The sequence below is a fragment of the Megalops cyprinoides genome, chromosome 12 (genome assembly GCF_013368585.1).
Source record: "Megalops cyprinoides isolate fMegCyp1 chromosome 12, fMegCyp1.pri, whole genome shotgun sequence".
In the NCBI taxonomy this organism is placed as follows: Eukaryota; Metazoa; Chordata; class Actinopteri; order Elopiformes; family Megalopidae; genus Megalops; species Megalops cyprinoides.
In genome coordinates, this window is record NC_050594.1 from 35,353,991 (window position 1) to 35,379,268 (window position 25,278).

The window sequence follows — 25,278 nt, forward strand, 5'->3', positions numbered from 1 at the left end:
AAACAATCGCAGACTCAGAAAGGAGAGAGCTACAAACAGGACCCAAACCATATCCTTGAACTCCTCCTCCTACCCCTGCCCACACTGCCCCAAAATATGCGCCCACCTGAAAACCCATAAGGACCCAGAAGGAGGACAGTCTTACTCGACTTTGAGTGACAGCTGATGATGATGATGTATGAATGAGGTAAGAGGTAAATATTTGTAATAAGTCATACTTCAGTGTTATTGTTGTTATTTCTGGAAACCCCAAAAGGGGCCTAACCCTTGGTACCATATAAGTGTGGCACCAGACCACATCACCAGCAACTTAGCATATGCCATACATACCTGATGTTTAACAGTCCACCTTTCTCAATCTAGTGTGTTATGAGAAATTCATACTGGATTATCACATGAGCTGAATAAGGGACGACTAATGGTAAAACTATTTTAGAGCTTTTACAGAGCATTCTTCTATTAACCATCTTAATTCCATTTTTAAATGGAAAAATAAACATTTTAAATAAACACCCATGTTCAGTTCACCATCACAAATGTGATGAACTACAGCTAAATGCAGTATGGTACAGAAGATATTACTGTAATTAAATATATTTGTTAATTCTTCTTAAATAAAGCTATGTGAACAGTGTCCAACTCCCTGACCAGTTACATACATACAAGCATATATACTGTATATGACCAGCATGTAACACTACTGAGTGGTTCTGTAGGGGAATATATGAATGACATTTGCTTTCACACAGCATACAATGTTTGCCTTGCTCCATAAGCAACATGTTGTATCACTATATTTGACCAGAGGAATGGGTGGGTTTAAAAAAACAGTGGAGTAAAAGTAAATTCTTCAGCTGTGTGTGTGTGTGTGTGCAGACCTGGTATGACAGGAGATGTATGCAGGTCATTGTTTCCCAAACTGGACTGCACATGCCCTGAAGAGTAGGTGGTATGTCTTTAGGGGTACAATGTGTGATTCAGTCATTTCTCATGAAAAGCTGTGTAGAAATATTGCCAAGATAACAAACATACATACCATACTGACATCCTTTGCAGGCTATTTATACGAGTTTGTGAACCACTGTACAAAGCGTTATTACTGCTCTAGCTATTGCATGATCTGTGTTTGCCCTTGCTGAATTTCTGTGATTTTATAGAGATGGTGATCTCAGATTCCCACTTTCCAACAGCGGATCACATTTTCTTTGAATCCTATGAAAAGCAGAACTGCAGTTCTGTAGGAGCTTTGACTGCTCCTGTAGGCTCAAAGACTGCAGATGAAAAGACTGAAAACATGCAGAGTCAAGTCCAAACGTCAGAGCTTCACCAAGAAGTAGGTCACTTCTGGTATACATTCTGAAAGGGTCACATGACTGCACCATCCAACCTGCACCAACACACGCACATACACACATATGCACTCACACACACACACACACACACTCACATTCCCACAACAACATTCCCCATTTACACCTGCTTCTGCATAACAAATATATGTGACTCCAATGCCTCAGAAATACAGCACCATTTCTGAGTGCTTATCTTTTTTTATGTGGCAAATAAATACACAATATACAAGAAAAGAATATAGATGTAGGAAAGAAACACACAAACACAGAGACACACAGACACCCAAATGCAGACTAATTCAGACAGCTGCATAAAATCCTCTGGGATACACTGTTCTTGCGATAAGCATGTGCTTCACACATGGCCTGTATATGTAAAATGAATCCACAACAAATTACATAATCATCTAGTGCCAGGTCACTTCATTACAGTCACTTATGTGAGTGTTTATCTCTTCCTGTGTAGGTTTTCCCCACTATGCAATTAGCAGTAGCACATCAAGTTGCATTTAATGTAATAGGCAGCACGTTCTTTGAAAACATTGCGGAAGGAAAATAAGAAGTGAGGAAACTTTATTTATAGGTATTATTGATGTGTTGTTGAACCCAAGTAAGCAACCATGTGTCTGAACATTGAGAAACATATTGAGCAACAGAGGAGATTGAGCCATCATTTCCCTTCTGTTTACCAGGGATGGACACCCCACACGCACAAACACACACACACACATACACAGGTGAGACCTCGGTGCAAGTGCCCTTGCTCTTCTCTGAGATAAGATGTGAATACACCTCCCAGTTTAAATTACTGCAGAATCACTAGCCCAGCTAAAAGGAGACATTCCATTTCAGCGCTATTCAGCACAGCAAGCCATCATGGCATGGTGCTGGCTCTTTTAGCAAGCAGGATCTTGTCGAGAGTAAGTGGGGGGCAACTTGTTTATTTTCAGCACACTTGTCTAGATACAGAGCTCCAGGATTGACATGAAAGGCACTTTGTACCGTGTGCTTGAGGATATACGACCCAGCAAGCTACCCAATCAAAGCACAGTGTGGCCTGGCCTTAGTTCTCAAAAACAAACCTGAGATGCTGTTACACACAGTCAGAATTGATAGGTTTTCTTTTTACCATGTGCTGAAATAAAGCACACTGTTCTGTAGGAAACAGAAAAAGGAACGGACGTTAATTATTGAGAGTCAAAACTAAAAGGTATGTTGCGTTTTTATTTTAATCCTCCCTCAAGGGAAGCACAGAGCTCCTCTGCAGAAGCAGTTCAGAGGAGGTCCCAACTCTGGGAACAGAGGCTGTTTAAGGTGCTTAGAAAAGCATGTGGCCTCTTTCAGTTTTGCATTGGATCTTGATGAAATGCTTGTAGCTCTGGCACCATGGGATGCCACATGAGCCAGCATTTATGTGTCACTAAGAACAAGAGAATGTATCAGTGTTTGAAATTGTGTGTGTGTGTGTGTGTTTGGGGAGGGGAAGGTGTTTGACATGCATGTCCAACCACTGACCTCCCGTAATCGTGTTTGAGGAGTAACTTTCTCCTCTCCTTTGAAGATCATGTGAATATGATCTGTACAAACAGCAGGTCTGCCTTATCTCCCTAGGTGAGGGGCTTTTAATGGGAAAGTAAGATAGAGTTCCAGCTATCTGCACAGGCTGCTTTCATGGGGGACTCTGAAATGTTTCAGAAGCATGTTGCCCACATGACTCAACGCATAGTGCCTGTGTTTGCTCCTCCCTCAGGGACTGCAATTAATATGACACCACATGGGGGAAGAGCTGCAGGGAGGGTGGGGTTTCAAAACCACTACAAGATGCCTGGTCATCCAACAGAGCATTCACACATAACTAGGCTGGACAGTGATGGGCCGAGCCAACAACAGAAACACCCCCACCCAGACTACCGTCAAATTCCTATTATTCAGCATTCTTCACAGGAAGTGACACTGCTGCCAGGTAGTTCTCCAAAATTGTCAAGCCAACTGCAACTCAGATGTGACAAGCTAAGTGGCTGGAAATATTAAAAAATATAAAATGCAGGAACAGTTTTACATTTCAGTGAACAAGAATGCAAAGCCTAAAGCTCAATTTGCAGTGACAGGTTTGGATTGAAGGACAGGCCAAATTATTGATTCACTATGAATGACTGGCTCCTAGAACTAAAAGGAATAGATTCTAAAGGAATCACTTTAAGCCTTACAATTTGTCTGCAATTGGCCTGCAGGAATTGTTTAGCTTATGGGTTATGCATATTGATATATCATCATGTGCAGCCGTGTTCGTAGCTTTTTTTCTCTTCCCCGCAAGCGGATGTCTCCGTGTGGTTGCCTTTCCCATCTCCTCTCCTCTTCCTGAAGTGTGAAAAACATTCTTTGTGGTGGCTGTTCTGGTCGCCCAGCGGGGGCTTCCCTTTCGCTGTGCTCTGGAAACGCGTCCAGTTTTGCCATTTGTGGACAACGATGACAAGACACAAAAGCATGTGTTGGCCATAAATAGCTCAGGCCAGTGGAGGACTGCTCGCTGCTGGCAGATCAGGTTCTCCGGGCGGAGAGACAGCCCCTGGCCCCAGGCCCAGCTCCCCTGAAAGACAAGCCATTTTCATAGAAACACATGGCCCTGCCGAAACTAAGAGGCCAGCGTGTTCATTGAAGCTTTCGTACCCGGCAGACATGCAACCCACTCTCATGGAGACAGATCTGTGCTACTGCCCAACAGCGCAATGCTGGATGAGCTGTAGTGTGAGAGTGAACATCAGATCCAAGTGTAACACTACGGTCAAGTAATCCTGTATCTACCATAAGAGTAAATCTATATATACATCTGGTATCTATGGGTGAGAAATTACATGTCTATGATAGAGTCGGTTTTATCAGAGAACTTCAGGCAGAGATAACCAAGTGTGTAAGTTTCAACCAAATAATATTTCAGCTCTGTAGTGTATATCAATGTTTCAACCAATCCAGTAATCACATATCTATATTCAGACACATGGATTAGGCCTGGAATAGGGACAAAATCATGTTCAGACAAAGTGAACAGACCAAATGTGATTTAGTCCTTTGTTTTGGAAAAACAGAGCCTATGAAGTACCTCCCTGCTGTTTGAAAGAATATTTTTGAGTGTAGTTTATCTTCGGCTGTATTATTCAAGCATGTATTTTTAAGGCACTCAGAAAGATACCTCCTTAGTAACCTCCTGACTTTCTGTTGCTAGACTTTACATGAACTGGGTGTGACACTGTTCAAACTTGACACACATTCACCAGAAAGACCTCACCCAAAGACAAAATATATCCCTCAAGGAAAACTCATCTCAGTAAATGCAATTCCCTGTAAAGGCTTTAACTGAGGACAGTTTCAGCTGAACATGTTTTCAAAGCCAAATTTCAGTTTCAGGCAGCCGAATGTTACTGTCACTGTTGCTGAAGGTGTTGAGCTGGATAAAGATGATTCATACCCAATCACCCGCACTGAGACTAATAAAAACTAGCCCAACATAGTCACTTCCATTAATCAAGTCACAACAATCTGACTTGATTTTTTCCAGTTACTGTCAATGACTCCATTTTGGTGCCATCCTTCTCAGGCAGCACAGTGTGAACCCAACCCTGACGAGACAACCTTGAGTGAAGAGAGAGGACGCCTGGCAGTTATCAGTCGCAAGGTTTTATTGCAAAGTGGCGACTTCACCAATCTCAGAAACAATGTTCCACTTAAGGCTCTGATTACACAGATATTGCCATCTTGACTGATAGTGTGGATTCTTTTAGTGTTGCAGATCTGCAAGCAGCACCTCTTCTGGTTATTCAGCGGTGTACTGTACATTTGAGTGAAAACAAGAAGGCAACGGAACAAAAAAAATACTCGTCTTTCCTTTTCCATATGCAATACAGGAATGAAAACTGAGGTAACTTCACTTCCTAGGTGACATAAATGCACACATTCAATAGGCATTCCATACTCCTTTGACTTCTTTACTTGTAGTGTCTAAACCAAAAAATAGATAAAAAGTGCTTTTGTATGCATAGTGTATAACATGTTTTGCCATGTCAAATATCCAGGCTAATGAGATGGAACAGTTATACATCAGCCTCATAGAAAAACTCAACGGAGTGCAAATTGTTTATACTGGATATTGGCTAATGCCAGGACAGTGGACACAACTGTCAGGGCATTCAACAAAAGGTTACTCATTTTGCGCTAAGCTATTGATCATTAACTTGTTGCTGTATCTGTGATAAGGAATGCGGGCAACACCATCTTTTATATTTTCATGAGGGTCGTGGTTCTTCTCTGATTGCAGGAGTGGTTTGGTTTATTTGGCAAAAGCATGACGTGAAAGTATTCCTCCAGGTTCTACATTTCAACAAACCTACCAGGCTTCAGAAAGAGCTGACTGGCAATAACTGGCAGGTATTTTTTTGTATTGGTTAATGAGATCTCCTTCATGTGGGGGAAGAAAAAATAAAACAACAACAAAAACTATAGCTATTCCAATAGGTTCAACAGAGCTGCTAAGATGAAAGCGTCTAGGATCCAGGTGGCACACATCAGTTTACAATGGTCTCCCTTCCAGCGAAACCACTACATTGCCTCCCAACTTGTCTGCCAGAGTAGAGCGGTCCTGAATGTCGTCTAAGCCGTTAACTTGCCATTCATGTTTAATACCTGCAAAAAAGAAAGAAATGTCATGAAAACCTCTTATTTTCTAAATATCCAACAGTGTTTTAATCAGAATCCCGAGTCCTGAACCCGAGTAATGCTTTGACAAACATCACATTCTTTCATATCCAAGTGTTCCATGGAGTGATGCATTCTGGGAAGGTCCTGGGTAACGGGTTCTGAAGTAGGGTACTGACAGCCTACAGTGGACGTAAAAGCTATTGGAGGGTGAGGCTTCATCTACTGTCAATCACTTACTTATACGTGCCAATCAAAATATTTTGCTCTACATAGCAAGATGTTATTACTCAGGCCAGTGAGCACATAGCTCCATCCATTTTGAAGCTGATGAAGCCTCAATCCTCCATCTTTAGCAACAAACTTATGCAGGAAACACTTTGTTTAACAAACACATCTAATACAACTTTCTTGTATGGAGAAGAAACACAATTGACTTCCATGTCTAAGATGTCGCTGTCCACTTTCACAACAATAACTGTGCTGTCCACAAAAAATACATTTTATCTTTACTGAATTGTTTACCAGAATGGGACAGTAAGTAGGAGAGTGGTTATTTACCTGTGAACTTCTTTTTGATTGCATCTTTAGAGCTGGCATAGATCATCTTGCTTTTTAGAGGAGCTCCTTCAGGTGCCCTGTGACAGACAGGAAAGAGGACTAAATTCACAGCTTTGAAGCCCCACAGAGGTAAGGCACGCTCTATTTCACAATGGAACAATGGATTTTGAATATGGGGAGTTTTCAGTCAGTGAGATACATACCAAAATATAAACACCAAGTCTTCTTTCTTGGATTCTTTTGTTTCGTATGTGGCGTCGTACAAGCCGTACCGACAATCATTGAGAGGCAGGAGCTTGACAAAGCAGGCATAGGGGTCGTCCACGGACTCCCCGATGTCGCCCACCAGGATCTGCTTGCCCTCCTCCACAATGATCTTTTTCTTGTCTTCACTGAGGCAGAACAAAACTGCCTTCTTGCGCTTCTTCACCTCGTCAGAGGACGATGACTTCCGCACCTTCATGTCATTGAAGACCTTGATAACTTCATCATTGACTGTGACGCCAGAGGCCTGTAAGGAGGGGATAAGGTTGACAAGAATCAATGGCTGGTCACATGATGCCAGTGACAAATGGGATACTTCATGAATTCCTGAATGGAAAAGGCTATGGGTGACTCACAGGTTTGAAGAAATTCTAAATTTTCACTGTGGAGATCAAAATTTTATTTGTTCAGTGGAGTCGGGGTTTGGGAGCAAATCATAGTGCCACCCATAATGAGGGACATGGGAGTCTCCTCCCGTCACTACATGATACCAATCTCATAGCGAGTTTACTGCACATGCTAAACCACGGGTAGATCAACAAACAGATGAACTGCCTTTACTAAAATTCAAAGAGTGTCCCATCTTATCATTCACACTTGATTGGTTTGGGGTTGTTGCAGCATGAGTAACGCCTTACGAATTTCAGCCATGTAAATGGTGCATTATGTCACAATGCAATTCCTTTTAAAGCCCGATCGTGTGCAGGAAGGGTTAGTTGAGCATGAGCTGTGAAGATGACTCGTGTTTTTGACATCTATGCATGGTTCCCAACTAAGTTGCATAGACTACCTAGCTATGGCAGATGGGGGCTCATGTGGCTTAATACCTAGGTCGTTAGCTAGCTAGTCTTAGTTATATGTTCGACGCTGCCTTGCCAACTTAGCTGGCTAACTAGTAATAGATAATCTTCAGAACTCAACGTAGTGAATGGCGATTGCCTTGAATCTGGCATTTAAGAAGCTTACTAGTACGCGAATTAAATATGCTAAATGTGAACAATGTAGCGACCTAGCTCGCACATTTTATTAGCTAGCTAGTAAGCTACCTGATCATTTACAGCTATCTGAAATAAATTAGCCAGAAAGCTAGCTAGTCTTACTAGCTAGCAAGCTCTACGTATAGCAAGATTTGCGCAAGGTAGTAAGAAAGATATAACTCGATTAGTAAACTATTGGTTCCGTTAGGTAGCTAACCATATAGCTTGTTAACTTACTTGCATAACAACCAAACACCAATTGAATTGGCAATTTAAATACAGCTAGGCAGACTAGCTAGCTAAATGTCATTCCAAGGTAGGTAGCTAATGTTAGCAAGCTAACTAGCGAGTAAACCTGCTAATTAGTGGGTTTTTTTTTTTTTTTTACAAATTTGAAAATACCTTTGGGCGAATGCATACTGATCTAACTAGCTAGCTAGTCATAACATGACGACAAGATGTGTTCCGTCATGCCAGTAGCTAAACAGTTAGCTAACGGAGTAAGAAAGTGTTGCCCCGTCATCACATAGGGAAATCCGCATTACTCTGCCCTACGCTGTACGGCGCCCGGCATGACAATTTATGACCAGCCCGCATTATAGGCACAATCACTAGCTTTTTATTTCTTTTCAGTCAGCCAATCACTCTTTGGATTTATTATACCGATTACTCCAAAAACACGTTAAATAAACTGAATGACGTTACTCAGCTGCCGGTCACTGTGGCTAAAATTAGGTTAAAATGGCCGCCTTAGGCTCCAGGGCCTATGATCTCGGAAACAGCGATCACAGTAAGTCCACTTCGGGCCATTCCTTTGCCTTCCACATAAAACCGCCTTATCGGGCGTCCATGCGGACACGCTAACCAGTCTCTCGGTAAACTACACAGCCAACGATTGTTACAGATATCGGTAGGTAAAGAGTTAATCAAAAGCTATGAATATCTGGCAGTCCGCCCCCCGGAGAGACAGCGAGGCTTACCATGTTGTCTGGTGATCGGGTCGGCAGAGTTTGCAGACGGTTGCGTGAAATTTCACCGGGTACTGCTATCTGGGAATGTGAGCCAGCGAGAGAGGGAGTGAGAGAGACAGAGAGAGAGAGGGGGGCAAGCGCGTAGCGACCACTGGAGCGGTGTCGGGCGGGAGCAAGTAACAGGATTGGCAGCGAAAACACTTTTGGTCATTGTCACAGGGCTGCGTCCCACAAACACTTGCAACAGTCGACCCGTCCACCAAAGCGCCGTACACATTTCTCTGATCCAGGGATTTATAAAAGGACAAAACTTTTTTTTTTTTTGGAAGTTTCGGACAGCCACGCTCTCTTTTCACTGAAACAGGCTTTAATCTTTTTCCTCGGAACAGGGTAGTCCACCAAATCTTTTGCTGTACATTACAGATTTTGCATCAGCGCGTTTTAATTTTAAAAAATCGTGAAACATTACAGATGGAGTCATTGCATATCCATGACAAGGTCATGGATGACAAGGACAAAGTTTCCTTATTTTCTCCCAGATTTAGTTTGAATCTGGCTGTCAAGTGGATTATGAAAAAACCCGGTGACATTTGGGAGAAACGCACGTTTCCTACACCCGTTGCCTCCGATGCGAAAGCTGCCATGTCAAAATCAATTTAGTGTGGAAGTGGAACGAAAACTTTACAATAATAATTCGAACTAGGTAAAGAATTTCTTAAACACGTGGATTAAAGTTGTGATTGAAACTGAGCCCAAGTGTAAATATTTTTTTTCATCGCACCAAAAACTCGACGCAGTTCTGAATTGTGATGACATTCAACGGAACCACATTGAGCACACAATTTGTTTTTACACGTTCAAAGGGAAACAAATCATGGAGACCAACACATTAAACAAAGTCATTTTATTTTTACATGTAGAAAATGTACAGGGCAGAAGGTAGAAAGTGGTAATGGAAACATCAAAAAACAAAAGCTTTCACCGTCGTAAACCCGATGCTCACAATCAGCTTTCCGCATCAACATAAAACTGATGTAATTAATTACAAAAACTAGTAAAGGAGACAAACGCATTCTATAACATTCTTATAAATACGGACAATTTTTCAACCTCAAAACGTTATTCAACACTAAATACATATCTTCTCAGTTTGGAAAGGTTTGAACTGAGAAATGGCTGCTTTTGGTTCCTATGTAGTGTATTTCACTGAAAAATGGGAACCTGAAAGTACTGAGTTAATTTTTTTTTTTACTATGGGTTCAGTACTATGAAACCCTTCTAAATACTAGAGATCCTTCAAACTGCAACACAATTCATTAGAATAATGGAGAAGTCATTAAGGAATAAAATTTATACAAAAACCAAAGCAAAAACAAATGTGGGCAACAATTGCAGCCAAATATACAAAATAAATGCACTGTTAAAAATACCATGAGTCTGTCCTGAGTGATTCTGAGTGAAAAGGACTAATTTTGTTTTTGTTTTTTTTTACAGTGCAGTTTTATTTCACAGCAAGTGGTTTATTCCTGGACTCATGATTGTTCCCCCTGTCCCATTTCTTCAGAGGGTCCCTGCTTTTTGACGCGTCCCTTGTGTTTGTAGAGTAGGGTTTTTTGTGCCTGTCCTGTGAGTTTGAACACATACCAAAAGCAGAAGAAAGGGAGAGGTGTAGGGCAGGTTACATTCGGGGGCGCTTGTGAGGTAGGGCACTCTGATCACTGGCCCGTACAGAAAGGCCCAGTTTCTGGGCTTCTGTGTGGAAGAAAGCTTGGAGCCGAACCCCAGCTTTGGCTTCATTGGTGCTGCGGGGGTTGTATTCCAAGCAGTTGGTGAACATCAGCTCCACATCCTCAATATACTCAGCTAGTGGAGAGGAGAAAGAGAAAATATGACGACAGAGTCAGTGTACAGTGACAAATTCAAACTGCAACTTCAGTTTGTAACAACAGTATTACTGCTCATGTGTATCCTAAACTGTTAATCTAATTCAGATCTTCGTAAATCCGCATATTAGTGTAACGCATGTATTTTACTCGGTTGGTAAGTAATAAATGAATCCTAAAACAAGTGCTTATTTTATATTGATACTTATTGACAGTGTTTCTGGTGCTCCTGTGGCATGTATGTAATGTATGTTGTTATGACAGCTCTGGATAAGAGTGTCTGTCATATAAATAAATACATAATAAGATTGCAGATAATCTGAGAGGTATTAAGGGCTGAAGGCTTAATGATTACACTGGTAGGGGTGAACACTGCTGTGGATAAAGAAAGACAGCACAGAGGAATCAGAAGAACTTACAGGCAGTTTTGTATTCACAGTTGTTGACTTTTTCCCTGATTATACTCAAAGCGATGGGCTTTTTAATGATGTCATAATAGTCTGGCACCTGCAAGAACACAACAACACATTAGAAATCAAGACATTCACAACTTCACAGGGAGTGCGCACACCTCAATGTGTTACACTGGCCCTGGGAACTAGCTGCATGCAGTGAGCGCATTCATGTGAGGTGAGGGTAAGGGAATGGGTGGACTGAGACAGGAATAAGTGAAAGAGTGGGCAAGAGTGAGCAAATGGGAAAGAAAGTAGCTAATAACTGGGAGGGCAAGTTAGCTACCGAGTTAGTACCTGGGAAGGTGAGTGAGTTACCAAATGAGTTACTGAGTGAGTAACTGGGAGGGTGCGTGAGTTACCACGTGAGTAATTGGGAAGGTGAATGAGTTACTGAGTGAGTAATCAGGCAGGTGAGTGAGTGCGTGATTGAGTGTTTGAGTCAGTGAGTGCATTACCTGGGTCCTGGACACCAGCTTCATGAAGGGCCAGCTGTCCTCATGCCTGACAAGCTCCACAGTGAGTTGCTCACAGGCAGAGAGCTCGTGCACACCCTGGTTTCTCCCTGAGCTGCGGCGACTGGATGAGCTGCTGGAAGCACTGAGCACCACCTTGGCTTTGGGAGAAACCTCTGTGTAAGGGACAGGAAACAGGACATTGTTAAAAACCAAGGACATCCTGAAAAGTCTTTCAACATGAGACTGCTAACAGTGTCGCATGTCCTATACACTGAAACAGAACAACGTAGTGAAAAACACCTGAATTACATGTCTATAGAAACGTGCCACTCAAACAGTATGGATCAGAATATAAAGGCAATTTTAAGTTATTCCCTTTATCTCAAGTCAGCACTGTTTTTATTTTATTATTTGAGTAAAAATTCTGCTCAAACCTAACTGCAAAGTTACTGGACATTGAGGCACTTGATGCAGCCTTCTCAAAATACACTGACACATGCAGTTTTGTCCAGTTAACAATATTTTACCAATTAGCTCTGGTCAGCTCAGTACTTGGCTAAAGCATTGTGCAGGAAAAACAAAAAAAAAAAAAACAGTAAGAATAGGCATCATCATGGCTGCATCTGCATCAGCATGTCCCCTAATTAATACCTTTCTTCCATCTAGTGGCAAAAGGTACTATCAGTGCTATTGCTCATTTGTGAGCAGCATGGGAATTATGACATTAGTAGGGCTGCCCCCGACCAAAGATTTTCCTAGTCGACTAATAGTCGTTAGTTCAAGCCATTAGTCGACTAGTCGTCGCACGTTTATGGCATTAATTTAATTATTTATTGGGGCATCAGAAAATGGTTTGAGTTCCAGGGCTGAAGAAGAATGTTATACGTAACAATGTTAACACTGTGCTACGTTACAGAGAAATACAAAACCGTAATAATGAGCCTTTAAAATATAAATTTTACAAGCGCATGCATGAAGCGAGCCGTGTGTTAATGACAATGCTAACGACAAAAGTGGTAATGATTCTGAATGTGTCCGAACAACCAGCAAGGAGACTGAACATTTTGTTAATTTATTTCAACACAGTATAACATAATACAACTTATAAACTTGTAACACCAGCACAATAACTTATAAAACAAATGATACATACAAAACAGAACATGAAGTTAAACATGCAATAAGTGAGGTAATTTAGCTTCCCCAGTCCCCACACTTGGATAAGCCTAATAGCGCATATGACATATTTATTTAGCTGCATATAGCCTTAACTTTGCAATTTGTTAATGTTAATTAGACCATTAATTATTTAGCATAATGGAATAACCCTTTTGTGCGTATGGTCACACTGGTGTGATTAGCTGTTTAGCGTGTATGCTAAAACCGGTGTGATTAGAACACTAGATTGGAAAAATTTTAGCTAATTTTAGCTTTGAGGAAACAGTGATTTAACATGAAACAAATATAGCAAATGCTAACTGAAAACTATGAGAAGCTTAATAACGCTAATGAAAACATAACAAACCATGGTAACAGCGCGCTACATTGAATAAAAATAAGTTACGTGCGAAAGGGATAATAACGTTAGGCAACTTAGGGAAGAGCCAGGACGAAAGTAACACTTTTCAGATAAACGTCATTTTAAAAGATAACGTTACAGACAGAAACTAATTTTCGTTGTAATCAACAACTCACGTGTGTGTTATATCAATACCAGGTGCTATTTTGTACAAATGTGGAATGACTTCGGTATAATAATATAATAAGTATATAGTTTGTTATTGCAGAGGGACGAAAGAAACAACTGTTACAATCGTCCTGACAAAGACTCCTGACAGTTAAACCTGACTTGCTTCTAAACTGAGAAACTCTGACATGGCAAACTTCAGGATGTGTCAAAGTACTAATTAATCTGTCAAATGATCATGACTACGACACAATAGACACAATTTTCATTTAAAAAATAAAATATATAAAAAAAAACGCTTGACTAAATTTACTTCCCGTGATCGAAAACAGCTTCTTGGGTATAACTCCACGCAGAGGCGGCCCTGACCAATTTGGTGCTCTAGGCAAGATTTTAGCTGGTGCCTCTTGCATCACAGCCAAATCCACCACCACGGTTAACTGTGGTTTTAAATTATTCTTTATGGTCAGAACATGACAAACACTTGCCAAACAGCGGAATGTTTCACAAATCTGAGATAGAACATTCAAAACAATTATAATGATAAAATCTATTTTCAACATCAAAATATGCATGAGTAAAATTAAGTAAAATCCCTTTTCAGTCCTTTTTCCTCAACAAAACAAATATCTTAAGAGAAAAATTAAGTGCTGCAGTGTGATACAGCACAGTGTTTTAAAGGATAATGTCAAAAAATAAAACAATAAATAGACAAAGAAATCTTAATTCTGGTCAGCATGCCAAACCCTTGGTACAGACAGACAAACATTTTGTAAGTGTTTTAGCTGACAATGTAAACAAAATAAATAGACAAAAGAAAAATCTGAACTGTGGTCAGTATCTTCTGTACAAGTTTTAAACAAGCAAAGCCATTACCCTACAAGTTACAGGCAAGAAAGACAAGTCTGTCTACAGTCTAAGGTTTTAAAGCTGCCCTGTGACAGCTGATAAGCTTCTTGAATCCCTCATTTTCAACAGTGCTAATGGGAAGCATGTCTTTTGCAATGCAATATGCAATTGCATTTGTGATGTCTTTGTGTCTTTTTGTTTTTTGTTGTACGGCACGGTGCTGGAAAATGCTGATACAATCGTTTGCTGCTGGGTAGTTGCACTGGGTACTGGCCTGGTGCTTGTCGAGGGTTCCACTAACACTCGTTTGGGATGCAATTTCTTACTTTCTGCATGTTCTAATGGGTGATATTGTTTCAAATGATGAAACAGGTTTGTGGTGTTGCTTGTCTTTGATGGTATGTGTCTTCAGCACAATTTGTAGTGCATGCTGCTCTGTTTTTTGCCGGATTGTAAATAGCCAAAATATCTCCAAACTACTGAAGTTGATTGACCTTTCTTGTCGACGATGTCTTCGTCCTTCGAGCTGGTCATGGGCACTGCTTTTTTGGTGTTGCTCATTTCGCTTGTTTTGCTTATTCCGATCCAACTACAAGCCTGTCAACCACTGTGTCTGTAAACAATACCACATGCTGGCCTGAATTTATACCTCTCACCGTGCAACCTAACGTGCGCAATGCATACCTCTATTCCTGCGACATGATGGGAAGATTCATTTCTGGGTGATTCATTTCTGTGCCTGTTATCTAAGCATGGAAATTAATTATATCGAACATTTGTTATGAAAATTATATCATGATAATTATTGTTTCATTTTATCGTTTTATCACCCAGCCCTACTTACAACTATTAATTACAAAACGGGATGGAAAAGGAAATGCATTTTAATTGAATATTACAAGCAGGGCTAACGTTGGCTGACTAGACTAAGATGTCAATAAAAACGTATGCCTGGTTTCTTGAGGCAGACAGTGAATGGTTCCTGCAGCACACTTAAAAGGAAAAGTGTATTTCTTAAAATTATGTTGTAGGTTATTCCCCAAACACCTCAATAGTCTTTCCAGCTTTCGCTAATGAATTTAAGGTGGGAGTAACTGACATTAGCGAACGTTACCATCGTCCAAAGTAAGCTAGTAACACTCCAACGATAACTACTATGCAATAGATAAACTATTCATTCATCACATTACCTCTGTCTGCTTCATCATCTTCTCTTCTTTTTCTTCCCTGGGCACCAGAGAGCTTTGGTTTTTTTGACATGATATATAAATTTGAATTAGGCTACTGATGTTAGTCGTATCACGTTTCATGGTCAGTGCCACTCACTAGTTTGTATAACTCGCTCATCCCTCACAATCTAAGAGCAGGTTGGGGGGTGATGCACCGGGGTGATGCTGCGGGCAACCCAGAAAATAGGCTATGTAGTTATGTTGTTGTGGGCTTTTTTGTAATATTTTGAAATAATAGCATTAAAATAGTATTAGTATAAAATAGTAAAAGTTAAATTTTTTTTTTTTTTTGGGGGCGACCCTATGGATGGACGGTGCCCCTAGCATTCGCCTATATTGCTTGTGCCATGGGCTAGCTCTGAGTGTGTGATGTATCCACATGATTTTTCGGGGTTCTGGTAAGTGTTGCATGCTGTACATGCTGACACAGAGAAAATCGCCGTGTTACTTTCGTACCGGCTCTCCCCTACATGTTTCAGATAAGTCATGTTTGAGTTTGACGAATGATAGGTGAATCTTTGCATGCAGAGTTTGCATGTCACCTTCTTGGGGTCGTCCTTTACACGCTCGAAATGATCCCACACTTTGGATGATTTCCTGCCTGACAGTCCAATAACTTTTTAACAACAAGGCGCAGCTCCTTTTTAACAACAAGGTACAGCTCCCAAATGGAGTTTGCGGGGTTCTTTTTTTCTGCGACTAACTGACCAATGAAAACTTGGTTGACTAAGACTCTTCTAATCAACTAACGTTTGGTCAATTATTAGGGGGCAGCCCTAGATATCAGCTCTGATTTAGCACTTTTGGTGGCCATAATGAGTTTTGTTCCATTCTTGGAGAATTTCATTGTGACATCATACATTAACTGCCTGGACACCTTGGACTGTGTAGTCTGCTGAGTGCTTCAGAGCTTCAATAACTGCTACTGTGAATGCTCACGTGCCACATCAGAAATTTTCATTTGATCAAGAACGGTACTGATGATTACCACTGAGGTTCACAGACTGTGACAGGCATCAGCTAATGAACAATAATTCTATGACATAATGTTCCAACAGAAAATTGCCATTTCCTGTAGAACCACATAAACAGCACATGTATTGAAAGAAAAAGATACACTGGCAAAAGAGGAGTGCCAAGCTGAAAATATGCCGTGACCAGGAGTGGAAGCTGACAACTTCATGTGTTCACCCGTCTACAGACACTCACCACAGCAAACTACCTATACTCATCTTAACAGGGAGATGGATAATTATAGACGCTAAAAACCGGCACAAACACTGGCTCTTCAGGAGCTGAATTCAATGACTCTGCTGTAGAAAGGTGCATCCCCGCATGAGTGCTACCGCCACTCACCTGTGAGTGGCCGTTTCCGGGAGTTGCTCTGTCTGTCCTGGGAGGAGGCTGTGGTGGATGGGCTGCTGCTGCTTGTCATGCTGACCTCCTGGCTGAGACGGGTGCTAGATCGGGCACCCACACGGGGCGGTGGCCTGCCTGCAGAGGCAGGGCCGCTCTTCTTTCCAGAGGACTTGGGGCCGCCCCTCCCGGCGGACAGGCTCTGCTTGGGGGTGGTCTGCTGGCTTCGGGGGGTGGAACGGTCAGAGTCTGTCTGGCGGGGGGTGGACCTGCTGCCTGACCGGCCTCCCTTGGTTGCAAGAAGCAGCTTCACTGCAGCGCGGCCTTTCTTAGGAGGACTGCAGGACGAGGTCACAGGCAGCAGTGAGCGAGGACCAGTAGATTTTAATCATTGTGTGTTTATTTTCTTTGCAGACACCTTTATCCTGGAAAAGCGTTCTCTCAGGTTCTCCTATATTTATGCTATACCAGTAACAATTTAAGCATAAATATAAAATCCTTGTATCACTTGTATCTGAAATCAGCTGTCTGATTTTGAATGTGACTGCTGAAAGCACTGCATCTGACCCCAGTGCCAGTATTTTTATGACAGCAGCAGAATCACACACTTCTCAGCTCAGCCAAGTTCAATCTGCACCTAGGTATAATTCATAAGGGTGCAATCTGCATATGCATTTGAAGCGGTGTTCCTTAATCAAAAACAAGTCACATTTTATAATGCATAAGAAAATATATAACTGCAAAAACGTAAATTTATTATGTTAGTGAGTTTGGACAGATGTGGATCCATGTATGTCGTTTTTTTCTTATTTTACATACTGGCCATTAACCTCCTCTACATATACTTAGTATAATAGATAATAGATAAGGAGTGAAGTTCATTTTTTTCTGTTTTAACATGACAATTTAACATGCAGCACTAGAAATTACGATGCTGAATATAAACTGGAATATTTCTGTACATACACTGTACAACAGTGCAACTACAGTAACCCACCTGGAAACCTATAACATTCTAGTTACATATATACTGGCGTGCCGTACATTTGGGATGGGCATTAGGTTGGCTGCAGGATTTTGCTTTAGTCTATTTGAGTCCATTTGATTCTGGTGGTGACAAGCATTAACCTTGGGCCCAGGAACCATACCTTTTATACTCACATAAAGGAGACATTCAGTCTAACCACTATTTCTCCTGTTTGTTATGATTTTGAGAAGTTATGGTTAAGGATGATGAGGTAAACTGCTGTATCTGACATAACAATAGTTCACTGATAACTACAAATGCTGTCTATAATGTGTTTGAGCCCCCTTTCCCATACCTTTCCTTCTCTTCCTCTTCCTCTTCTTCTTCCTCCTCCTCTTCCTCTTCTGACTCATCCTCCTCCTCGTCCTCCTCCTCCTCATTGTCCTCATCCTCGGTCTCAAGCTCCTCCTCAGAGTCGATGGAGGAGCGCTGGCGGGAGCTGAGGCGGTGCGAGCGTTGTTTGGGACGACACTCAGGGCAGAACCACTCCTCAGCTGGGACTGTCTGGAGAGCACAAATATAGTGTGTGAGGTGAAGCTTGAGGTGAGAGGCATAGATTCAGGGGAGAGCTATAGAGCTCCAGTGGAGAGGGATGTGGAGGTGCAGTGTGGAGGTGTGGGGGTGTGGAGGTGTGGTGTGAGGTGAGAGGTATAGAGGTGTGGATGTGCAGTGAGAGGCGTGAGGGTGCAGTGTGAGGTGAGAGGTGTGGAAATGCAATGTCAGGCCCAGCCTGTTGGGGGCCGCGTTCGCGGCAGGTACCTTTAACTTGGGCCTGACGCAGTGGATGTGGTGCCCGCGCTGGCAGGCGTCGCACAACAGCATGTTCTCGGCATCACCCTTGCGCCTGCACACCTTGCAGCGGGCGTTGAGGATGGACTTGGCCCAGACCACGCTGCGCTCCAGCGTGGAGAGGTGCAAGAAGATCTGCGACAAGCTGGAGCAGCCCAGCAGAGACTCCCTCCAGCGCTCCTGCACTGTCTTACAGGCACGGCCACTCTCACTACCATCTGCAGGGGCAAGAGCAGTGGTCACCTGCAGGTACTCTCCACCTCCATCTCCTCAGCTCAGTCAGAGCTATGCTGCTTTCACACTCATCCTAACCCTTTCACACCTCATTCAGCATCTGCTAACCCTACTGAAATCAGCTGACAAAGTCAACAGATTCATTGATCAGTTGAAGATTTAACATTAGAGTTGAACACTTTTTGTGAGCTGGCAGAGGGTCAATGCTGCTTTACCTAACAGCTGTTAGTAATGTCTATGGTAGACAAAGGTACTGACAGTAAGATGAAGGCGATATTATTGTTCATCTACAGTGGCTTATGGATCACATAAACCCAAACATTATTAACAGACTAATCAGCAGAATGGCCTGGTAACTGTCAGCCCTCACTGAAGTCATACAGAGCAAATGATCTCGCTTGGTACTGATTACCATCTTTTTCACCGGATAGATCCTCATCTTTCTTCTTTTCCTTCTTCTTTATTTTCTGCTCTTTTTTGTTGTCTTCATCCCCTGTTTTCAAATGGGACAGAATTACATCAAGCAAGGTGTAAGAAAAACCCTTGGATATGACTTACATAAATTATAAAATTACCATTCATAACATATCATGGTTATCTCATGTCTTTCAAAGAAAATGCGCACAAACATATTCACGTTAACAGTCACAGATTAATGCTGATGCCTGAAGACTAGTGGGCAACTGAGTAGGAGGAGGAAGAGGGTTAGGGGGCCTTACCCAGTGGGGCCTTGAGGAACTTCCTCTCAATGCCCTGCTCTATCTGGGCCAGCGCCCGGGCCAGGTAATGCACACAGTTATTAACCGGCTGGGGGGTGCTGGAACTGGTGGATGCTGCACTTGTACTCTCACCCTTCAGTTCCTGTAACCTGGGAAACGGGGAAACGGACACATTTCACCATACTGCAGGCCAAGGATCCTGCTTAACACAGTAGGGCTGGAGTCAGGTCAGCACTTGCTGCTGCTGAAACTGGATAATATAGTGCATGACTGCCTTTCCACTGCAGGAACCACGTGCTGGAGCATGTGATGCTGCAGACTACCAAGACTGACAGGGCTGTCTGGATATTACCTACAGTCCAAGGCTATGTTCTACATTACTGTTATCAGTGTCATCATAGATGCCAATCTATTTCTTTCTCTATTCTCTGTTTACCATTTAGGTTTTGAACACTAACACCACCAGCTGCATGACAAAAAAGATGGTGGGAAATAATAGGGAAACTAAGACTCTGTGGATGAAAAGGTCAGACAGTGAGCCAAGCTGGTTCCAACTCTACAGCTGCACTAGAATCAGCCAATAATGTTCAGGAGGGGGGAGGGCCCATAGCTTGCAATACAGACTTCAAACAAGTTAGATGTGTATCCAAAGAGTTTTGGTTGTTCTTTGGCAACACAGACATTTCCATTCCAATCCTGCCATATCAAACGCAGACAACATGACCACACTACTCTCACAGAAACACTCCTTAAGCAGAAGGTGATTTTGAGCAGAAGCCCTTAGTATTAGTGCAATCTGGGTGAGCCATGTGTTGGCTGTGTGGCCAGTAAAAATACCTGTCTTTCACTCCTGCTTTGATATGGCTGTAGTCCACCTCCATCTCCACCTCTCCATTCTCCCCTTTCACCACTCCATTCTCCTTCAGTTCCGGGCTCAGTAGCTCGTATTGGCCACTCTCTAGTGCTGTCCTCCAGGCAGTCCGCTCCATTACCTGCTCACCCACAAGAAAGAGTGTGGTCAGAGGCATGTACAGCCTCAAATTACTCTATACATTAGAATAATGGAGGGAGACACCAGCCCACACTGTGAGTGGGACCTCCCTTCTTTCCAACATGAGTTGGAGGCTGGAACTCTACCCTGTGTTCCTTAACAGCACTTCTCTTAAGTGACAAAGAGCTAGATTATAACTTCTACAATACTACTTGAATATCTAAACTATGTATTGTAGTCATTATAAAATACCTTAATAGATTTTTTTTTTTAAATGAAAGGTTTATGTTTAGAAGGAACAAGGTCACCCCAATCAATGGGCTGGAATGCCAGTACTATATCCACAGCATGATATATTTTACCATTATTACACAAAGGCCAAACTGTTTTGGAGTGCCTTCTTACTCTAATAGCAGAGCAGATCCTTCTTTCAAAGGATATGTGGTTTTGTCAAGTGCTGTTCTGGTGGTCTATTTTGCAGACCCACCCACAGAAAAACAATGGGCTGGAGCGCCCGTGAAGCCTTCCTTGCCTGCTGTGTTAAAGACTAAAACAGACCAAAAGATCACCACAATTTTACTACCATCTCCCAAAATGAGGTGTGCCAAGCGTGGGAACTGTCAATAGCAGTCTGGTGACTAGTGCGTGACTCCTGTGGATTGTGGCCAAGCGTACCCTGACAGATCCCAGAGTCCCCTGATAGATGCGGTCCTCAATGTCCAGCAGCAGGTCTCTCAAGCGGTTCTCCATGTGGCGCTCGGCAGAGGGGGACCCCTCTGGTACTGGAGGGCTGCTCCTCAGCTTCACAGGGCCTGCTTTTCCCTCGCTCTCAGACTTATCTGCACACAGGGACAAAGCGGCCAGAGGCACAGATGAGCGGGGCTTCTCTGCTCTAGGCTCTCACCCTAGCTGTATGTCTCATACCCACCTTGTTCAACCAGCATTACAAAAGCCTGGTAACAACTTAACTGAGATAAATATGCATGGACCACCCCTGATAGTAGGGAGGAGTGCTACTTGCAATCTGCACAAATATTGTCACATTAAATTAAAAAGCACTGCCAATACACCAAATCATGAAATTATAGTTTAGTATGGCAGTACTGTACTTAATACAAGTGCTTGGCAGTACGTGTACAATCACAGGGTTTTTAGTAGTGTGGATATTCAAGGTCTGTAGCTCATCACTGTAGATCTGATGGAAATTTTAAAGCCACACACTCAAAAGTGAAAATCACCATTGATGTTGTCAATCAGGGCTCCAGACTTCAACCATTTAGTCGCATTTTGCGACCATTTTTGGAGACAGTTCGACTAAATTTTATAACTATAATTTGCGACTTGCAAATTTGCCCCCCACTTGTTTTTTGTTATTGTTTTGTGGTCGCATTCGTGCGAGTGCATGATGATCATTAAGCTGTTTTGGTGCCCCTCCGGCACAGGTACTGCGTTAGCCATTGTGGTTGACAGTAGAACTTTTTCTTCTTCACTGGCTCAGTCGGTCTCTCCCTACCTACACTCTCCCTGCCTGCACTTTCATCATCAGTGCGCAATGAAATGCTTGAAACAATCCATTTAGCTATTACTGTGTTCCAAAGATGAAACAGTCTATAGCTCACACCGGTGTGACCATACGCGCGAAAGGGTTTAAAAAAAAAAAAAAAAGCAAGGTCATCGATTAATACCATGTACCAAAAAAAAAGCATGCAAGGTCACTGATTAATACCATGTACCAAAAAAAAAAGGGTGCGACCAAATCATGTGCTGGTGCGACCAACTGAGAAAGTTTCTACCAGTGGAAAAGCCCTGTTAATGTAGGAGAATTTACACTTAGCACCTTCCCTACGTTTTTTTTTTCCTTCAAAAAATAAGACTATTCTTTTCAGTATTTAAAACTCAAACAGCAGTTTTAGTATGCGTCTCTATGTCAAAGTATAGTATAGTTTTTTCCAACACTATATGTTTTATTCACTTCCTCAGTGACTCAAGCAATGGAAAACCATGTTGAACCCCAGTTCATTTATTTGACTCACCGATGCACTTGCGCCACCTTGTGGCTGAAGATGGAAGTGGATAAACAATGAATCAATTTGAGCTGACTTTTCAAATGATCCTGTTCAATGTCAAACTTCCCACCGCTAAATAATATGAAAAACAAGATGATTCCACCTCCTTTTGTGCTTGACCCCACTATCATCATCATCATTATTATTTTTTATAATAATAACAATAACAGGGGTAATGGGGAGGGTCTGAGTACCACTACCTGAGTGATGGAAGCGATGTGTGGGGCAGTTGCTGAGAACATGAACAATGCGCTCTTTCTCCTGCACCAGCGCCTCCTTGAGGGTGCTCTCGCGGTACCCCCGAGGGTTCAGGGCCTCTATCAGCCTCTCCAGCTCCTGGGGGGTGCTGTAGAAGGCCCAAGAGTTGGGACGGTTGACGGGAGGGGCAGAACTGTGGACAGGGGCCAGCTCCGGGGTGATATCTTCAGCCTGGGGAGAGCGTTCGGGTGTGGCCACGGCCTGGTGTTCGCAGGGAGGCTGGGGTAGCAGCATGTCCTCAGTGAGGCCAGAGTAGTCCTCCTCCACAAAGAGAGCGGGGGCAGAGGGGAAGAGCCAGTAGCGACGGTACAGGCGGTCGCGGCCCAGCGGCAGGATGTACGTGCAGGCGGCTGCCTTCTGGATGCGCTCCTGCAGCTCCTTCTCCTTCTGCAGCTGTTCCTCTGCACTCACCACCGGCTCCCGTGCCTCGGCCGGTTTCTCCTTCTCAATGCTGCTCTTCCCTACCGCTGGCAGCAGAGACACACAAGGGTCAAACTGAATCACATGCAGTGAGGGGCTCACAGGCTTACTGGCACCTGAATATTTCAAGCACTATCAGCCAGCCAGCTAGCCACCAAACTGTTCTTAGCATGCTGCAGATCAATAAAAAAGGCATCTGCAGCAGGCAACACCGCCATTTACAATCTACTGGTGCTCTCCATTATTCACACTGAAAGCCTTAAAACAAAACATCATCAGAACAAAAATGCTTCAAACCTCAATTGCTATGGAGGATTGGATCAAACAAGTTGATTAATATTGTTGAGAAAGTTAAGCCTGTTCAAATAGAGTTTAATTGTAAATTTGCCTTCAATCAAATACCAAGGAGTCTAAATGTGTAAGAATGCATGCCAGTGTAACCAGACTAAAACAAAGATCCAATTAATAAGGGTCACAAAAGTGACATCCTCCTCTGGGAGGGCCACCAATCACATTTCTCCAATTCCCTTAGGGCATAAATCAGCCTCTGTGTCTGAAAATGGAGACAATCGGTTACTTCAGGTAATGTGAAAGTGGTTTTTCTCCAGTTACAGCTCCAGTACCAGGTGGTCATATTCGCTGTACCATTTCCTCATCTTCAGGATCTCGTGCACTGATATCAATGGAAGCTTTTTACCCTTTCCAGTGGAACCCTACTGAGATGAACATGTGATAAAAACCATGTAAGCCCTGCTCTGGTGTCTTTTTCCTTCCCTGCAGCAGATGTGTGCATTACCCAGCCGCTGGTACAGGATGTGTAACAGAGGTGCTACACTAATGGTGCTCTTACTCTTCTTGGTCTTGCTTTGGGGTGTCTTCTCATCCTTGTCTTCCATGTGAAGCTCCCTGTATCCCTCCTGGCTCTCTGTACTTGTGTCCATCTCCTCTCGACCTGCCCTGCACGACAAATCACTCATCTTCAGTATTCCAGAGACTCATTTTCACATCCTAAGTGTGTGTGTAACTATGACAATGGTGGCCCATAATATGAGGAAAGCACTAACTCTACACAGTTTTTTACCACTTGAAGCAACACAGAATCTATTTCAAATTAAGGAAACAGAATGATATAAAGCTGGAAATGAGTGAGTGTGTTAGCATCAAGGATACGGACCCTGCTTCGTGACTGCTGTTCCTCTCCTCTTCCTCTTTGAGCTTCTCATGCTTCTCTTTCATTTTCAGCTCCTGTTCTTTTAGCTTCTCCTCCTTCCTTTTACGGACCCTGCAAGAATGACCAAAGCAAATCCTGAGGACTGTCTCATACACAAAGGGCTAATTAAGCTGCAGATGATGCTGCTTCTGGAGCCCTGAAAACATGGAATGCAAGAGTGAAAACAAGAGACCGTGCCACTCAGGTCAAACAAATCCCAGAATCTCATACAACATGGCTAAGCCTTACCGTGGTGCTTCCACGGGTTTTCATCTTTTTCTTAGCATATGAAACAGTAACAATCTTTGGTTCCAAAATCCCAACATATCATTGACCTAGGTACAACTTCTGACACATTAAAACCTCTGCAAATAAAACCAAAATTCACTTAATTCAGTAACATAAACAGAGTCATAACCAAATTTCCAGTTTTGGTAAAGGGAAACCTTGGTTCCAGAGAAAAATGGAAGTTAAAAAAGAAACAGATGAGCCAGTACCGAAGCCTTCCAAAGCAGCATGATATCACAGCACGAGCGTGGCTTCCAGTGAGGCAGTATGTGTGTACAGCAGTAATACCACTGTGTCTGTGGGTGTACCAGAGTCAATGGGGCAAACAGTGAGGGTCTGCATTTGCATTTGTGTCTGCCTCTGTACCTGTTGGCTGCCTCTTCTCTCTCTCTGCGGTGCTGCTCAGCCTTCAGCTCACGCAACTCCTGCTTGGCCTGCCTCTGCTCATCGGCGCAGTCCTCAATGAAGTCCCGTGTGGACACCAGTGTCAGCAGCTTCCCGCACAGGGTGTGGAGGATCTTCAGCTTCTCTCCTGAAGACACCACCATCCA

General features: G+C 42.8%; 2 protein-coding genes across 3 annotated transcripts in view; both read right to left on the reverse strand.

The window, feature by feature from the left end:
• Positions 1-5,020: 5,020 nt before the first annotated feature.
• Positions 5,021-9,047, reverse strand: cfl2 (cofilin 2 (muscle)). The gene is made up of 4 exons (XM_036542248.1): positions 8,821-9,047; positions 6,803-7,110; positions 6,600-6,676; positions 5,021-6,026 (listed from the first exon to the last, which is right to left on the reverse strand). Exons 1-4 carry the CDS (start codon positions 8,821-8,823, stop codon positions 5,914-5,916), a joined length of 501 nt encoding a protein of 166 aa, XP_036398141.1. The 5' UTR covers positions 8,824-9,047; the 3' UTR covers positions 5,021-5,913.
• Positions 9,048-9,744: 697 nt separating this feature from the next.
• The window catches only part of baz1a (bromodomain adjacent to zinc finger domain, 1A), a 34,955-nt gene continuing 19,421 nt past the window's right edge, over positions 9,745-25,278 (reverse strand). The window contains exons 15-28 of one of the 2 annotated variants that reach the window (XM_036541948.1): positions 25,094-25,259; positions 24,404-24,511; positions 24,080-24,186; positions 22,752-23,276; positions 21,161-21,324; positions 20,332-20,486; positions 19,495-19,643; positions 19,188-19,268; positions 18,512-18,759; positions 18,048-18,256; positions 16,726-17,063; positions 11,605-11,777; positions 11,114-11,201; positions 9,745-10,674 (exon numbers count right to left, since the gene is read on the reverse strand). In XM_036541948.1, the coding sequence (XP_036397841.1) occupies positions 10,490-10,674; positions 11,114-11,201; positions 11,605-11,777; positions 16,726-17,063; positions 18,048-18,256; positions 18,512-18,759; positions 19,188-19,268; positions 19,495-19,643; positions 20,332-20,486; positions 21,161-21,324; positions 22,752-23,276; positions 24,080-24,186; positions 24,404-24,511; positions 25,094-25,259 (2,696 nt within the window). In that variant the 3' untranslated portion in view covers positions 9,745-10,489. Of the gene's footprint in view, positions 10,675-11,113; positions 11,202-11,604; positions 11,778-16,725; positions 17,064-18,047; positions 18,257-18,511; positions 18,760-19,187; positions 19,269-19,494; positions 19,644-20,331; positions 20,487-21,160; positions 21,325-22,748; positions 23,277-24,079; positions 24,187-24,403; positions 24,512-25,093; positions 25,260-25,278 lie in introns of both variants that reach the window. The other variant, XM_036541947.1, reaches the window with a different exon arrangement.